Source organism: Carassius auratus, chromosome 15 (genome assembly GCF_003368295.1).
Source record: "Carassius auratus strain Wakin chromosome 15, ASM336829v1, whole genome shotgun sequence".
Taxonomy (NCBI): domain Eukaryota; kingdom Metazoa; phylum Chordata; class Actinopteri; order Cypriniformes; family Cyprinidae; genus Carassius; species Carassius auratus.
The window spans coordinates 3,042,414-3,061,950 of record NC_039257.1 but is presented as its reverse complement, the minus strand read 5'-3'; the positions used below and the strand labels follow the sequence as shown (position 1 = coordinate 3,061,950).

General features: G+C 37.6%; 1 protein-coding gene across 1 annotated transcript in view; it reads right to left on the bottom strand.

Annotated features, from left to right (window-relative positions):
* LOC113114761 (roundabout homolog 2-like) overlaps positions 1-19,537 on the bottom strand; it is a 69,762-nt gene that overhangs the window by 3,871 nt on the left and 46,354 nt on the right. Inside the window, 7 exon segments of the mRNA XM_026281730.1 lie at positions 65-319; positions 701-859; positions 1,423-1,608; positions 5,668-5,876; positions 9,840-10,103; positions 11,074-11,233; positions 18,035-18,310. Of these exon segments, the coding sequence (XP_026137515.1) occupies positions 65-319; positions 701-859; positions 1,423-1,608; positions 5,668-5,876; positions 9,840-10,103; positions 11,074-11,233; positions 18,035-18,310 (1,509 nt within the window).

Below are 19,537 nucleotides of genomic sequence, written 5' to 3'. Positions count from 1 at the left end.
TTATGAGTCAATTTAAGATTTCAATATGTCAACAGAACTCAAGGTGAGCCATCAATCATCCTACCTGAAACAGGACCGTTTTTCTGTCCTCTTCTGCTCTCCTCTCCTCTTTCTATGGATCCCAGTCTGTCCTGGGCTTGTTGGTGGCGCTCCAGTGAGGTTCGGGCCTGTCGGTCCAAGGAACTCTTCATCTCCTCCAGGCCCATCATGGGTTGCCTCTCCAAGGAGGAAGCCTTGCGGTCCGAGGGGTTGGGCATGTTCCTCGCCCCCTGGACACGAGCTGTCTGGCAGGGTGGAGGCTCTGGTGGTGGAGGCAGATCTGGGAAAGAAGCAGGATGGGCCATTTGAATTCAAACAATAGGAACAGCATTTACATTTATGTAGATTGAGTATTTATCATCATTTGACAGCAGGTGTCTTTTGTATCTAAATAAATGCCTTCAAAAGGGTAATATTGATTTCATTCTGTTTGATAAATGATTATAATGGCTTGGATATTAGCTATTGCTACATGCATTTGCTTATGACCCCATCTGTCTCCTTGAACCAATGCGGACTTCCACATTAATTCAATAAAACATACAAGAGAGATCGGTCATCTACAGTAAACTGGTTTTTGGCTTTCAAATGTGGTCTAAACCATAGCATACATAATTAATCGACTGAAATATTTAGTTCTTTTGGTTGGACTAAACCTTACCATCAGCGCTGGCATCGCGGCGGTGTGGGGCAGTGCCAGGGCCTTTGTGTTTGCGGGTGGGCCTTGCTGCCCGCTGGTGACCCAGGCTGTGTGTGCCTACCGTGCTTCCATCTGTGGAGAACGGGCTGGCAGGACGAGGTCTATGAGGTAGACCTTTATCTGCAGGAATCAAAGAGAGAATCTTGTTTAGCCCGTAATGCTACCAAAACACTACTCGCAGAGGTGATAAATTAATCTCAAAATGTAAGGATTCTCAGGTGGAGGGCAGATAGCTTGTTAGTTTAATTCAGAAGCAGCAGAATCAATCAATACATTGCATTTCTATTGCAAAGCCTGTTGGAGAAAAGGTTTAAGAATGTGGAAATGGTTTTACGGAGAACATTAAGATCATCATAGAGTCAGAAAGAGGCATGAAGTCAAACCTGCATAATAAAAAAATCTTTAGACATCTGTTTCCAGTTAATTCATTCGCTTATAGTGCAAACTGAATCACATCAATGAAAGTGCAAGACCAGAACCCTGCTAAGTGAAAACAGTCATCACCAAAACCCACCAAGCAAAATTCATAAAGATGTTAGTATTTGCACCATGCTGCTTCACCAGGAGTTTACCAGCTTAAAATTGGAAATCAGAAAAGAAGCAACATTCTGTTAAGAGTAAGCCATATTGCAGTCAACAAACACCAGATTCCAGACTCAAATTCCTGTTTCTGCTAAACCGACCTCTCTTGCTCAGGCTGGTGCCGTCCAGACGGTAACCAGCCTTGTCTGCGGCCGCCACCAGGGCCCGTGCAAAACTGCAATGGGTGAAGAGTGAGCCGTCAGAGGAGCTGGCGGCACTAGACCTTCTGCTGGAGAAGTTTCTGTCATCATCTTCTGAAGCCGAGCCCCAACCATTCACCATGGAGCCTGGAGGGGAGCGGCCGCATGGATGTTAGATTGACCAGGTTTGCTAGTTTTATAGTCCAGAACAGGACGTACTCAGATTATTTTATCTTATTAATAGTTAAATGCTAATAAATTATTAATGCCTTTATAAATGCAAACAGCAAACTAAATTTACCAGAATAATTTTATTGGTCTTTGTTATGCTGGAAATGATAATTCTTTTTTGTGAAAAAACATGTGTTATAAAGCACAAGTGAGCTATGTTTGATAAGAGAGGAGTCAACCAACATTATAATTATTAGGTTATGTAATGAAACTAAAAAACATAAATATGCACACAACCAAAGGCACACAAAAAACACAAAAAATAAAGATTAAAAAGAAAGCAAACAACAAAATCACATAAAACAAAAAAATCCACACAAAACAAAATGACTGAGGAGGGTAGACTATGTAAAACATACAATAATAAAATAATAATAATAATATCAAACCAAGGCCAACAAAATTACAGAAAATGAAGACTAACAATTAAAATGAAAGACAACAAAAACAACAAACGTGAGACAAAGTGGACAAAAGGGAAAATAAAAAAATACACAAAGCAAACAACAACAACAAAAAGTACACAATGAAGGTATGAGTCAATTAATAACTGTGACAATACATGCATAAGTTATTAAATAAAACATTAATGTCATTTAATAATTTTTGCTTCTCTAATCCAAGCTGTTAGTTTTTTTTCCCTTCAGTAATGCATCCTATTTCCATCCTCCATATAATCTTTCACCCGACACCTGACTACATATCACAACCTCACTTCCTTTTGATTGCTCTGATAGGAAGGAATGCACGCACCTGCTCGTGGCCCGAGGTGAAGCAGCTGATATCACACACGGAAACACGCAGCATGATCAAAGCAACCACACGGCTACGTGCTGTTCTTATTCTTTGGCACTTGTCAGATTTATGGCATGTATTGTTTTGATTGATGGCAACCCGGTAGAAACATCCTAAGGGAAGCCGATGTGAGATGGCATGACTATTGTTTAATGATCCGAGAGGAAAGTTAAGAAGGTTACAGTGGTTACTGTAGCCTGGGTAATATATCTGGTTTCAAGATCTAGCATTGAGCTAATAAGGTTTTGGTGACAGATTTATTACATGTATTGTTATAGTTTGTAGATGATAAAATAGTTTCTATCCCAGCTTAAGATGCAGAAAAAAGTTAAACCACCCAAAAGAATAAGCACTGCATTAAAGATGCTGCTTTAAAAATTATGCATTACTACTTATAATATATAGCTATTTAATGAATATCTTGAATGGTAACATTTTATTTTAAGGTGTCCTATTATATTACAGTACCTGCAAATATAACAAAGAATTTCAAAGCACCAGCATAAATTTAGTTTTTTTTTTCTCTTGTCTAAAAGAGAAGGGAGAAGAGGATGCAGACAAAAACAAAAACAAAAACAAACAACACTTTCCTTGCAGTCTCTTCCTTTTAATTTCTTGAGAAACTGCATATGGCTTTTTTTTCGCAAAAAAAAGTTGAGTCCCTCGAGACTCTCTCTCAGCAAACCAAGACTGCATATAATGAATTGGATGTGCTGGCAGAGACAGAGGCGGGTACAGAGCTCCACATCATAGAGGACAGCTCCTGCAGAATACCTGCACTACGCCTCAGCGCCTCCTGCCTCCTCCAGAGACGACATCCTCTCTAACAACCAGCCACCTTAAACAGATCCCTGAAAATACCACGCTTGCACTCTTCACCGTATAATACTGCTGGCAGCTGCAGAACAATAACAATTCTCTGGCCAACATCAATTTTGGATCATGTTCGCAAACCCAAATGTTTTTATACAGCGGGGCTTACCATGAACTGAACTTCCCACAAATTGTTGCTAATTTGGAGTTGGCAGTCATGAAAGGCAATGTTTGAAGCTAGAATACTGTAGCTGCTATAAATATAAGGCTGATACAAAAATCGGAACATTTTCGGGTATTTTTGACACTGCTGAAGCATCTTTCCATTCCTATAATCCACTGTTAATATTCACGGCTCGACTAAATAAAGTTACGCAAGATTGTAAAACTCATCCAACACACTGCTGCTTCTAAAGCTGATTTACACGGCCCTGAGCCCTCATCTGCATATCGTTAAGCATCGTAATCTTTCCCCTTGACGAGTAGGCGGAGACGGCCGCCTCAAGACATGTGACCTTAGTCGGTGCAAGGGTTTATGGGAGCAAAGTGGACCAGGACAGTGAGCTCACTGCTCACGTTACAACTCCCATAAAACACCCTCAATATTTCACAAACTCATGGATTGTGTATGCAATAAATAATGAGACACAATAAAAAAAAATATGTTCGATTGATCTTTATTTCATCTTAACTAAGCTGCCCAAAAGAAACTGTTGTTAAAACAGTTTTATTCTCTTCAGAAAGGACAAATCTCCGCCTCTGGGTCTGACAGTGACCCAGCACTAGTGTAGTGTCAGTTTGGTGCTGCTACTGTGGGCAAAAACAAAGGACACTGGTGGAAGAAAGCAGTGAAAGGAAGCTGTCGAGAGTCTTACAGGAGGACACAGCCACCACTGAACAGCGCTTGCTTTGTGTTTCTCCAGATATCTCAGTCCAGAGAGGTGTCAGAGACGACCCTATACTACAGCGTTCAGGGGAAAATGCACCTCAGAGGTCCAGTCCAGTGAAAGAGACTCAAAATCTATCTATCTATCTATCTATCTATCTATCTATCTATCTATCTATCTATCTATCTATCTATCTATCTATCTATCTATCTATCTATATATCTATCTATCTATCTATCTATCTATCTATCTATCTATCTATCTATCTATCTATCTATGCACCCAAGACGATGCATACAAGTGCAATGATAATGAATACATCTCTGCCCGATTAGAGGAACAACACTGGCCCATTTTGCCTCAGTCCCGTGGTAAATTGGAGAACAGAGGACTTTTAGATTCTAACCCCACAATTTCATACCCTTCACGTTTCCCCTATGGCAGACGGCCCATAAAATCCTTTCAGTAAGTTGTAAAATGGAAATGGTGCATCCTATCTTCAATGGGGAAATGGAGTCATGAACGTGAGATTTTTTTCAAAACCTTAATGGGAAAATGGAAGCAGTGTGCTTGAGTATTTCGTTCTAATAATAATAGCCTACTACACATAAGCATTAACATAAATATATAACAAACAGTTTTGTTTGGTAAGATTTGTTAACGTTTTAGAAGTAGTCTCTTATGCTCACCAAGGCTTTAATTCATTTGATCAGTATAATACAGTAAAGTCAGTAATATTGTGAACTTTTATTTCAATTTTTGAGGTTTAGTCCAGTTTATCTGAAAATCCTCACTAAACTGTGAGCCATTTTCAGGTGAGGTGGGAGTAAACACAAGCACCCGCCACACACGTGAGAGCATAATTACAAACAATCCAGCTATTGTCAGACAAGCTGAGCAAAACAGTATTTTACCATGCTAGGGCAAACAGAGCCACCACATGTGGTACACTTGTGAATAAACCATGACCGGTTCCCATATAAACATCAGCAGTACAATCTTAAAGTGCCCGCTGGACTGAAATATGCTGCTTTTAGATTAGAGATCAGTACGTCTGTTTTACTGTCTTATCTTAATGCCACACATGCTGTTGAATGGTAATTTGATATCTGGGTAGATCATATCTTTTGGCGTCGCTGACCAAATGGACTGCATTTTAATTAACCTTTTAAATAAAAATAATTAAAAAGATTTTTGAAGTTGATTTTTGTCTCTACCATCCATGAGCAGGTTCAAACTGAGTCCTTAAATGATTTAACAGAGAAAGAAATCCGAAATTACGAAGACGTCGGATGAGATAATGAACAAATGAAATGACCACCCCTGCACTGAAAGAATCCAGTCTGCACAGGACATTTAACTATGCACCAAACTCAATAGTTCAAAGGTTTAGATAAGGGCTTTATGAAGAACTTTAGAATGTTTCTTCAAAGTAGAAATTCATATAAATGGGAAAGTAATCACAAAAATGTATGCTTACCCGTAACAGAGCTGTCCAAGTTGTCCATGCTGGAGCCTGGCGTGTGTTCGATGCCCCTAATTGGTGGCGACATCTCATATCCTTCATCCTCCTCCTCATCGTCATCTTCGTCAGGAAGGTCTGTGTCAATATCAGACACTAGGGTGCTGGAGATGTAACCCACGGGCGGTGCAGGGGCCTGGGGTGGGTAAGGCCCAACCTGCATGTGCCTAAAGACAATTCAAGAAGTCAAACATGAACATAACACGCTTTTTTGCATAACCAAGCAAGAGCTTCGAGGGTTGTCAGAAGGAGACAAAGGGTGTCAATGAGCGACAAGCCTAAACAAAAGAGATACGCGTGGGGTGTGCTGTCTGTCAGGTGAAATTTGGTATTCCTAGAACATTCCTTGTCATCTCTCCGATGAATTGGGACAATTCAGCTAATTCAGCAGTGCCAGGGTTTGCATGCTAACACAATGACCTACTAATTGCAGCTTGAAGAGGATACAATGGCAAACACCACAGGCATGTCTTTGCTGTGGCTGTCACCCATTAGACAGCTAGGTTCGATGACAGACCTACTGTGTGTCTATATATATATACAGGGACGTGCACAGGGGGGTTGCTCAGGTTGCCCGGGCAACTGCCCATATGCCCTTCTCGACTCACGTTGCCCTTCCGAGGTGGAAAAAAAAGAAATAAAAAAATCGTACTATGGATGCAGAATTTCACGTAGGCTTGGATAAAAAATAAATAAATAAAAAAATAAATAAAAATCGTAAAGCCTCATTCACTTCCATATTCGGGCACCCTTCCGAAAGTGAAAGTCGGTAGAGGAAGGGCAAACTCTCTTTACGTGGCTGCAGCGCTGCACGCGACCGGCACCTGAGCTGAGCCTGCATGAGCGGCCCTAGAAGGAGATTGTCGCGGTTGTCGGGTGAGACGACTCAACGTTGTCGGAAAAGTAATAGTAAGGTTATAATCGTAAACGAAAACGAACGAAAAAACGAAAACTAGTTGGGAAAAAATTGTGTTAACTGAAATAAAAATAAAAACGTGGCATTACAAAACGAACCAAAACTGTAATGTGTGTTTGGCAAAACTAACTAAAATAAAATAAAATTATAGATTAAATGTCCTTAGTTTTCGTCTTTCTCAATGTCTTTCATAGAGCAAACGTTCAGCTGCATTTCATTTCCCTGCGTCTCTCACTCACGCGTCTCTCTCACATAACGTTACTCGCGCGCGCACAGCCCTCCCCTCCTTGCACACCGCGTCTCCATGAGAACGAGTGTTGGAAGAAAGTTCGCGAAAGGTTGGCATCTCGTGAAAACCATTACACAATCACACATTAAAAAGTGGTATAAAAATATTTTTTATTCTGAATATAATTTTGTCAGTGTGTTAATGTCGACCCGAGAAGCGATTGCTACTTTAGAAAGTTAACTAGACGCAAGTTTGGTGTAAAATGCACTTGGGTTGTCGATGTCAAAACACTATTTAAGCAGTGATTTCAAGTAAGGAATAATTGACGACGGGCCGTTGAATTACAGTTTTCCTCAGTCACTTTGGTGCATTTTTCAAAACAGAAATGAAATTCTCAAAACTACTTGTACAACCTTCACATCATCTAGTCATTTACATTTATACACATCATAAAACCAGATTCTCATTCTTTTGAACAAGTTGCCATTGCTTTTATACATTCATGCAATTGATTATGCACATTTATCTGCGGTTTCCTACATTATCAGTTGCTAATGTCATGTCGCTCAAAATGTATTATATAGTTTTCTGTGCAATAGTCAATACCACTCAAAACATCTAGTCTTTAGTTCATCGTATAAGTCATTCAATGCAAAATGTTTCATCTAGTTGTCACAAACTGCCAAGCACACTTTTTATTTTTATTTTTACACATTATTATTAGACTTTTTGTCAATTTGGCATGAATTGTGCAAGTGAATCTTGACTAATGAAGAGAATGTAGATGATAAACCAATGATAAACCATTTCTCTGAAATAGCTGAAAAAAAGCTGAAATAGGTTCATCTCATGAATCTTCAGTTGGAAAGCTTATACTGTATAGACAGGACAACACAAGAGTTACACATTCTGAAAAAAGACTTATTTTCATCTTTGTGCCCATATTTCCTTTTCCTTTTCTATATCACAAAAACATTGTAAATGTTTTTTTTTTTTTTTTTTTGGTCAGACCACTAGTAAAAGTGTAACTGGGAATTCTATCCAGTCTCTTTCAATCAATATCCCATACAGTAATGTGTAAATGTATACTTTTGAAATGGATATATGGCATACATAAACATATGGCATACTGTTCAATACAGTAGTTTACATCAGAACATCCCTCCAGAGTTATATTGACAACATGACTAAGCAAACTGACTGTCTTATCCGTAAACTATGACACAAGGACTTGTCTTTATGATGGCACTGATATGTTCATTGACACAGATATTTATTTTTGAGAGATGATCTAAGGATTTTGACCAAGAGACTGGCTTTTGCAGGTAATCCATTGTGTTCTGCTATTTGTACGAGTTGTTTTGAGAAATGCACTTCTTGTTTTGCAATTCTCAAGGATGATTCGAGAAATGTACCAAAGCAACTGAGAAAAACTGTATTAGAAAAATAATGCACATCTCAGGTGGTGATTCGGTCACGACTCGAAGCGGAGTCAATTATTCCGCATATACCACGGTTACCACACCTCAAGACATCGATCAGATGATATATTTAAAGGGATTCGTTCGGTTTTTGTACTTAATCGCTATTGTGGGTAGGACTATTTCTTCCGCATCTCATCCAACGTTTCTTTTGCTGGTTTCACATTCACAATGTCATTTTAAAGCTGGTAATGGAGCCTTGAGCCGTAGTATTATAATGCAGTTATTAATGAAGTTATTAGAAAGAGAGCGAGAGAGAGACACACACACACACACAGAGAGTGAGAGAGAGAGAGAGAGCTTGTGTGAATTAGACTGCAGCAGCGTCTCTAAACAGCGCTGTTATTACCTCGCTAGTGGGAAATGTCATGTGTACTTTTGGAAAATCGTCTGTCATGTTGTTGTTTTTGTTAGTCCTGTAATTTCCGTTATTACAGTTTTACTATGCGAAGTGATATGGAACTGTAATGCGGTCAAGAGAGCTGCCTGGAACTACATTCGCCATGCTTTTCCCAGAAAATAATGTCACGCCTCAGAACGTTCGTCAGCCAATCAGATTCAAGCATTCAACGGCCCCGTAGTATAAATATTAAATAATGTTATGTCATTTTTTTACTCTTACACTGAATGTTTGCTCCTTCATTCCAGATGAGCAGGCTATTGAATAGGGTAAATTTAGTATAGGGTGTGAAAATTGTACAGCTGTGGAATTTGTATAGGGTGTGAATTCTGTGAGTGCCCTTTTTTTAGATCAGAGCAACTGCCCCTCAAAATTCCTGTGCACGTCCCTGTATATATATATATATATATATATATATATATATATATGTGTGTGTGTGTGTGTGTGTGTGTGTGTGTCGGTGTGTATTTGTGCAGTGCTGCTGCTGCGTTGATGCGGTCTGTGCCAGGATTTGGATATAATTATGGGCTCTTCCCAGTCGTCACAAATGTTCTATGAGCAACATACTCATTATGGTGGTAACATGACATGTTCCTCCTGACAAGTAGAGGCCGTTTCCTCGCAGTGCTGACTGTAATAAGCAGAAGTTGGTTTCTCTTGGAAAGAAAGGTTGAAGCATGGCTTTAGCATTGGGGCTTTATTAGAATGCATTACGCAGTATGGGAGGAACGTTTGTTGATTAGTTGTTTCATATTTAATTTAGCTACATTCACTTTTTTCATTTAAATCATGCTCCTATTGAAAATGACTAACACATGTGGTGCAATAAAAACTTTTTTTTTGGTTTAATTCAGTTTTGGGTAAAAAGGAAGTTTAAAAAGTCTGTAAAAAAAAAGTCCACAAACAAAGCTCTTTGAATCTTTGAAGTTATTTAGTCATTTTTATATTTTATAATTGCATTTAGTGCCTCTAGTGAAGAGGTGCTCAAACCTTACATTCCAAAAAAAGTTTTGGAATGTAAGTGATGCATTATACCAAAGTATATTAAACTGTAATATTTTAAAATCAAATTCACTTATATTATCCAGTGCATTGAGATCTTACCAAGTCTGTTTAGCCATGTCCAACTGGTAAGCACGGGTTAGCTCATCTAGGTGGGATGGGAGCATGGGCTGTATTTCTTCCCGTGGGGATGGGCTCAGTGTGGCTGTTGACTGCTTGCCAAAGGAAACCGCTGCTGGGGAGGAGGCCACACCCCTTATTGGAGGAGTGGGCACCCGTTCTTCCTCTTCCTCCAGCTCATCCTCTAAACCCTGATGGAGGTATGTCTGCACAGGCAAGGGTGGGCCCCAACCATCACTATCATATCTGAAACAAATGAGCATAGAAACAAAATGAAAACAGACCACAGACAGGTCCCTGTGGCACCCCACAATCAGCTGTATGTTAGGAAAGAGAGAAAGGAATTTTGTTTTCTTTTAAAATGTTAGTCTAGCCAACAGTTATGGATATAGTAAGACTCAGGTCTAGCAACATAGTGGTAATGATGTAAATCTTGGGTTAAACCTAAAGGGATTTTCTCAGCTTTCCTTTTTCTTTAATGCAGGCTGATCTGGCAGACTGGCTGTGTTTTCTTATTTCCCAGAACTGTGCTTATACATGCTGAAATAATACATGTCATAAAGCCAACGTTCATTAGAGGAATTTGTCAGTGCACATCCCGTAGGACATAACAGTTTTAATCTGAAGCCATTAAAGACAGTGGCGAGATTTACTGCATAGAAGACTACTCATTTGCCAGAGAGCCTATTAAGCCCGATGACTCTCCGAGATGGAAATTAACAGGGTTGAAAGGCAAGCACACCTCTCCAGCAGGGTTTTTAATTTGTATCACCACCTTCATGTTTTCTTCTAACTGTACAGATGGGGCAATGCTCTAGTCCGACAAGAGTGGAGTGCTGACGTAGGAGAAAACATATTAAAGTTGCTGAGTGTGAACATTTTGTCAAACAGGGTTTTTATATTACATCTTGTCTATTTATAATAGACAAAAAATCAATCATTTAGTGCTAGTGGCTTGATTAACTTTCTAAGGAATAAATCAATCCCATAAGCAGATTTTTAAATAATATCTTCGCTAGCAAGAACAAGAATTTGAACTAATTCTTACAAACATCATGGCTGATTTTATGTTAAACCACCATTTTTACTTGATGGGAAAAATCCAATGCTTGATTACATGGATCATAATCTCTTTATATATATTATAGATGTGATCATTGAATTGGCCTCTATTACTTGTACTAAGTAAAGCTGAATGAGTAACTCTGAACCCTACCCTCCTCCGTCATGGTGCTCTGAAGCATAGTGGTCCATCTCTGTGCCTGGAAGAGGGTGGACAGGAGGGGGAGGGAGTGGAACATTAGCCCAGTTAGAGCCATTCATCTTGGTGGCCTTGGAGTTTGCTTTGGTCTTCTTCTTCCTTCCGCCTTTCCCACCTAAAATAGTAAAAGTTGGGGATATCTGTTAAAGCCTGAATGTAGAATGATGCCATGTGATTAGCCAATTTCCATGTTTTCACCTTAAAAAGTAAATCAATTTATTCCCCACATGACATGTGCTTGCAATTCTCTATTCTAGTGAAGGCTCTTGCAATGCCACTGTCATACGCAATTACTTGTATGTTAGAATGTACAACTGCAACTGCTTTCAAAATGTTCCCAAGCCAACACGGCAATAAAAGCAATCTCAAGGCTTCACGGTGAAAGAAACAATTTGCAGCATGTCAATGGCTCAAAGACTGAAGTCTAAAAAATAAATAAATAAAAATACTGAAAAAAAACTTTGATCTCCTTTTAACTATGATTGCTATTCATGCAGCTTGCTTGCAACTCTGGTTCTACTCTACAAATGTGCACTTTTCTTTACTCTTAGAAAAAGTACTGGGAAAGAAACCGAACGTGTCAAAGGTGGAAAGAAAAAAGGCTGCTGAACTTGAATATGTTGCATCCTCAATCTCCCTGGACAAAAGATTTGGTAAATCACACACTTGCCCAAGAACTAGTACGAAGGATAGTAATTAATCACCCTTCTGTCACAATCTAATTAACAAAACCATCTAAATGTAACGGCCATGTCAGATGAAGACATTTGGGACGAGGAAGTGATGTATATGCGTGTCCTCCACAGACTTCATGCAGAGGCGGCAGGATTCATTACTGTAAATTATTAATGCCGCCGCTGGCAAACTCGACATGACCAGTGCATTGCTGCATGTTGCCAGATCCTCCCGCATTTCAAGCCAGGCATAAAATAGCTGAGGCTGATGGAGTCAGACAAACGGCCAAATGCAAATGGGAGGGAAAACCTTCATTGGCAGAACTTGTGCTGTATGGGATCCTATCTGTCATCATCTGCCTCTGTCTGCCAATGGCCTCTAATCGTCCCTGCCGCCTCAAAATGTTCCGATTCAGGCAGCCCTGCGGTTTCAAACATCATGTTATTTAATATGATGCCAGGACTTTGACAGGGCTATACATTAAGTCCAAAAAACTCTTTATAAAAGCTATGTTGAATCAAATTCAAGGCTATGAATAGACTATCTTCCCTGGATCTTCAAGGAATATTCCACCCAAAAATGAAAATGATGATGTTGTTCCAAAACCATATGACTTTCTTTTTTCAGTGAAAACCAAATAAAGAAATTTGAAGAATTGTGCTGTTCAATGAGCTGAATTAAAGACTGAGGCTGTCACGCTTTAAAAAAGATGCAATTGCAACATAAAAGTGGTCCAAATGATTAGTACTTTATGATTTAATAATGATCATATATAACTAGTTCTTCTTTGTTCATTTAGAAAGTTTCAAACTACCGTTTTAAGATCACAGAACCCTCATAAAACCAAAATAAATTGCTCACAAAATGGACTGATATGGCTTAAGTTCAGTCAGTGTTGTTACTGTTAAAAAAAAAAAAAAAAAAACATTATAATTGTTTTTATTAATTTGAGAAAATGTGAATAGAAAAAATAAATATAAAAAAACACTAAAACTAATATTATATAAGTAATATGAAAACAAAAGATTGTCTTATATCATATAGCTTCAGAAAATATAGTTATATTGAACACTTTTATTATGCTTTTTTGTCCTTGGCTTGGGATTAAGATTGATTTCAATTTAAATTCATTGTACAGTACTGTACATAGAACGCAACCAGAAAGGGAAAACCAGTATAATAATTAAAAAATAATAATTGTGTGTCAAAATTAAGAATCCACACAGGTTTGGAACAACATGAAAGTGAGTGTTTTCAAAATATCCTTTTTTGGGTGCACTGTTCCTTTAAGAAAAACAAAAACAAGTGTGAAAGAGCAAGCGCAAGAGGATGAGTTCTGTAGCTATGCACAGTTTAAGGCATATTTGTCATGTGGTGGCTGACGTTTATGATATTCTCAGCAGTCAGCCTATTACAGAGCTTTCTCATCGCCGGAACTTCTCGCTGACGGTGCGCTATTGTTCCGACGGCCGAGGGAGAGCGTGAGACATTAGGAGTCTTGCGGAGGGATGGAAGTGTCAAACGAAGATGAATAAAGCATGCTAGTAATAAAAAAATAACAACAGGCTAGAGGCAGAAGTGGCTGGAGTGGGGGGAAGTAATTGGGTTTCCTAATCGTTCCTCTGGGTGACGCGCGGCGTCAGCCAATAAATGAAGAGATGGCGTGATCATTCAATCACTCCCTTTCTCTTTTCTCCTTTCTTTCTCCCTCTGTTTGTCGAGTAGAGAGCATCAATAATGTAAACGAGTCTCTGCTGAGGAGTCAGGGGAGCTCCTGAAATTACCAATGTAAGAAATGTGAGGAAAACAGACAGGAAGGGTGCAGTGGGACAGAAGTGACTCGACTGACAAACATGAAGTCACTTTCTGAATGAGGCCGAACTAGGCTAGCGAAGAGGCAAAGGAATGTTTCAGAACTTATAAAGTTTCACACCTTTAACACATCAATGAGAGCTTGCTCAACTCGGACCTGTTCTATCTTGTACAATGAATTATGAGCTAATTCTATGTTATGGTAGGAAAAATAAGTAATAACATTATTTGAAAATCATTTGCTTTTAATGGGGCAGTTCAAATACTTGATGCATGTGAAAATGCGTGTTTTTGATTAGTAAAAGATAGTTTTTCAGTTTTTTTTTAAGAAAAGATGAGAATTTTGGGTCAAAACCAACCTGTACTCTAACCAATACGCTCATATAGGTTGTTAGTCAAAATCCCTGAAATATGACCCATCAAAGTGTATACTAAAAATTGCACCCCTATCGGCAATAGGTTGTTTTCATATGAATGTTTTGTACTCTTTTATTTGCCCTGTGATTTGCGTTTCGTGCAGCTCAGTTGGTAGATTATTGCGTTATACCTTGATATACAATCATGCTATGATGGGTTCGATCCCAGAGAACGGACGTGCACGTAAAATGTATATGCTAAATAAATCATAATTTAACATGATTTCTGTGAGGGTTAGGCTTAGGGGTGGGGTTAGGTGTGGTCATTCGAACGAATAAGCCACCTAGTAAATTATGTATGAATTACTGTGAGATCGGTGTCAAAAGTCCACACATTGTATTTAAATAAACGTGCGTTTTGATTGGTAATGACGTTATACGTTCATTTCATGACGACAGACGCAACGCGATACTGTCATTATTTTTACGCCCGCTAGAGGGCGCTTAACTTTAAAATGTAAATATACATCATAATAAGGTGCTTGCACAAACCACCTATATGGACGTTTTTTGTTGGAGGACAGGCTTGCCTATTCTAAAGTGAAATTATAGTAAAGATTTTAGAAATTCATAAAGACTTAGAACCTAAAACAGTACTCTAGAGTGAACCTATTAGTAAACAATAATTACTACATAATTTTGACTAAAATCAAATGTACTAAAAGAAACTATAAAAGTTATCATAAACTTTGTAAAATACACGGCACAACTTGTTACCGATCCTTATTTTATAATCAAAAGTTAAACATTTACTGTGGAAGCAAACAAAATGCATATTATTTTCCATTATAGGCTAATAAGTGGTCTGTAACAAACTTGTTACTGTAGTAGTACTTTGTACTTGTCTTTTACTCAAGTAATTTTGAAAATGAATAGGCCTATTTATTTTACTGGAGTAATATTTTACTGGGGCATCAGTACTTTTACTCAAGTACTTGATATGTGGGCCACAGCCGGATTATTATAGTGACTATTTGCGTATAACTGTTCAGTAGTAGTTATTTCATAGTTATTTTTCTTGAACCTTAACTAGTACAAAATTAATAATAGTTCTTCAGAAGGTATGGCAGAATATATTAATTAATAATTAGCTAACAGTTAACACAATTATAAAATTATATTAGATACGGATTAGTTAACACATCTTCCTTAGTAGTTAACAGTAGTAAGTTAAGTCTATATGTATGTAAACCTTGATGTATAGATCTCAATTAAAAAAAAATTGATGTGGTCCAGAGTAAATCAAAATAATATTTCACAATATTACTCTTTTTGCTGTATTTTGACATTTGAATGGCAGTGTTACATACAGTTTAAAGTACACATGTGATATCATTATATCTTTACAGTCCGCTGTACAAAAGTTAAACAAGATCCGAATGTTTCAATTTGTTCAACTGATCTCTATCTTCTAAACAATCCTCGCCTGAAGAGGTTGAGATGTTTGACCTAAATCTACCCTTGGAGTCCTAATTGTAGCCCATGAAACACTTGAGCCAGATGCTTGGAGAGCTTCCCATCTAATGTCTGAGGCTGCGTTGGATTACTGCACAGTTAAAGTACTGGCATGAAACTTGATTAGAGAGGAGAAAGAGAGGCACATGGACAGCGAGACAAGAGGATGGGGGCCGTCTCCATGTCCTATAAATGACATTGTAATTTTCAGTACATGAATTTTATTGCAGCTTGTAACCATTAAAGGGAGGAATCGGCTCAGATCAAGCTGCTGGAGTGCGTGTGTGCATTTCCGAGTGGTTTCCTTTATGTTGCAACAGTAACCTATGACAAAACAAACCTCTGCTTAAATCAAAAACAGACTGACATTGTTAACACAAGGTTAATGACAATGTCAAAAGATGCATTGCTGGAATTACAGCGTTTGCAACAGGTCAAACTGATTGTGTCACGCACCATTTCTGCTTCACATGTGAAAAGTGCTGTGAGGAACCAAAGGAGAAATTTTGCCTTTTAACCCTATAATGCTATTCAGTCATTTCTTACTGGAAAATTGGTAAAGGTTTTGGCATTACTATGTGAACACACACACACACACACACACACACACAAAAATCACTGATATGATTAAAAAAAAGTTAAATGGTCCTGAAAAAAGTCACACTTCGTTGTAATTTAGTCGTTCTGTTCATGGTCAATAAAGACTGAACTGGAAATAAATAGAAAGTGAAATCATCTAGTGAGTGTTTAGTCAAAATTTGACCGAAAACAGGTAATAAATGAATCATAACTATTCCATAAATAGAGTAGTACTTTAAAAATACCCTAAAAACACAAAATATTACATAAAGAAACATTACTGACTTAAAATATGCATTTACTAAAAAATGAATAAACTAAAAAAACAGAAAAAGAAAGAACCAAAGGGTTAAAGACAGCATTTATGTAATCTAAATATCATTATGCAAAGGTCAGCGATCAGAATTCCCTTATATCACAGCAGAATCATATTTTAGATGAAAAAACCAGGACTTTTCTGTCCAGGCCATTACACAATGGCTGTAGATCCAGTCGACTTGACTACACAGTTATTACACAAAGCTATATTATCAACAGTAAAGAGCAGGAGTCATGGCGTGTGCACCACGGTTAGTGGAGGTGAAAGGGGAGAGGGGTAGACTGAAGGAAAGATGCGGGTGGGCTGCTGACCCTGGGCCGGTGAAATACCAACCTGACAGACTGTTGCTCCGATCTGAGCTGTTGTGGGAGCTGGTGGTGCTGAAATCCTGTGATTGGTTGTGCGGCATTCTATTACACAATCCGTCAGCCAATCGGTAGTCAGGAATGAAAAGGAGTGCTAGTGGAGGCGAAGGGCAAAAAAGTGGCATCAGGTGGAGGGCAAGACGGCACAAGCGCATGCAAGGGCGTGCAGTTAGAGCAACAAGCAAAGCACCGATCTCACACACAACCCCTACTGTATTTAAAAATCCTTGTCTTTCTAACTGAACAATGCTTAGACCCAATACTTGAACATTTTAAAATAAATACTAATAAAATGAAATAAGTAAAATTGTTCTTTTAAAATAAATACAATTCAAATAAAAGTATTTCATTGTATTATTTATTATAAATAATTATAATGCATATAATTTATTAAATATTATATATTTATAAGTAATAATACTTAAAATGATTTATAAAGATATTTAATAAAAAATTCTATAAAAAAATAAATGTGTAATATAATGTACTATACAATTGGCTGCCTTGATAAAGTGTTCTAAATCATTCACTTATAAGGCTTTCTTTCTTTCTTTCTTTCTTTCTTTCGGTTAGGATGCTGCCTATGTAGGTAGCAGACAGCACGGCAGCTCACTAAGCTCTGGAACAAAGCCCTAATTGCTTTAGAATCTCTTAATTTGTCTAGTTTCTTTGGAACGTGTCTCATTCAGAGGTTAACAACATACATTAGTGCTAATTTTCCTGGAATTAATTCTATTTGTTGGCAAGTTAACCAGTTCATGAAAACATTTATAATTGTGATTTACAGTAATTTCATAGTTAGAGGTTTGTTCAAGTCCAAATGAAAGCGAAAATGTTTTTTAATTGCATTAAGGAACATCTACAATTTATCATTCTGCACAACTGCAGAGAATAAGTTCATTAATATGGATAGTACATTTTTGATTAAAAAAAAGTGCATTTGTCTAAAAGCTTTTCAAAATAGAATAAATCTTGGCTAATGGCATTACACTCTTTTAGCCCAAAGACAATGTAAATAATAAATGCGGTTGGTCAGAAACACATTCAAGGGTCATGAATTCTGTTAAGGGCCAATGATACACAGTCTTATTGTTCCTGAATGTCAGAAAAATGCAACATTAATAAAATGATGGTCAAATTAACACTGATACAAACCTCAGGCAATATCCAGAAATAGAGCAGCTGGCTTTGTTTCAAAAGATTTTGGACACAAATAAAACACACAAAACAAGCTCTCTCTCTCGCTCTCGCACACACACACACACACACCCCCACGGCCCTTCAGCCCGACTCACTGTTGTTGCAGGAGTTCTTGTCTGGCAGTGAGTAGCCCAGGTTGGCCATCTCCTGCTTGGCCTGTAGGGAGGTCTTCCACTGGGCCTCGGGCAGATCGACGGCCAGCTCGTGAATGCTGTTGGAGTGGAGGATCTGGGTGGTGGCGTAGGGCGTGGCCTGGGAGGCGGGGCTTGGGCTGCCAAATCCACCTTTGGTGGTGAAGTCGATGCTGCTGTAAATGGCTCCGTCTGAAAGCATGGTGCCCGTCTTATCGGCCTGGGCACTGGGCATCCCGTCTGAGTGGAACGGGAAGATGGAATGAAACGAAGACAAACAAGATTGTGAAGTTAATATGGTGAAAATATGCTGATGTCAGAAGTGAGGTCAATTTTTCAAGAACAAAGCATTTCAGTTCAATGTTCTTTATCAACTTATAAGTCTGATATATGTAATTTTGGTAATAATAATAATAATAATAATAATAATAAACTATAAATATATACAACTACAAGAATACTAAATAATAATCATAATAATCGTAATAATAATTTTGATAATAGTAGAAATATAAATTATAAATATATACAACTAAGATTAATACTTAATAATATCTAATAATAATAATGATAATAATAGTAATTAATAATAATAGCAAACAACAACAACAGCAATAATAATAATAATAGTAGTAGTAGTAATAATAATAATAATAATAATAATAATAATAATAATAATAATAATGCTCAGAAAATGATGGAATTCTGACATTGTGATTTCTGAGGCGGTGTGAAATCAACAACAATATTATTAATATAACTAATATAACTATAAGAATATGTAATAATACATTTATGTATAATAATAAATAATAACAATAATTACAAATAGTTTTAATACACTAAATTATTATAACAATAATATTATTATTATCATCATTGTTATTATTGTTATTGTTGTTGTTATTATTATTATTATTATTATTATTATTATTATTATATTTAGTTAATGATCAGATAATTGTTGAAATATAAATACACACACACACACACACACACACACACACACACACACACACATCATTATTATATTATACATTTTTCATACACATTTTAATGAATATATTATTTATTATAATGTATTACATACTATATTATAAAATTACAGAAAGAGACAGATTAATCATACTGAAAGTTTGTGGATATTCAATATTTTTGGTGTGGACAAGCCTTTAGTTTCTTTTCATTCTTTCCCTTTGACTCACTTATAGTATATTCTCTTAGCATTTATGTCTTTGCACTTGTGAAGGAGGAAATGATGCTATAACTCTACACGTGTGAGTGTGTATATGAGTGTACTGAAGAGAAAATGATATACAGCAGCTGCATCTGCACCACTCAAGCTTCGGCTGTCCTTCACGACTCACTGCTCCTCCACCATCGGCCCTTCCTCTGTCTGACAGTGGGTCAGAACCACAGCCATTAGTTTCAGTGTGACAGCAGGATGCGGGTGGCTATATAAGTCTG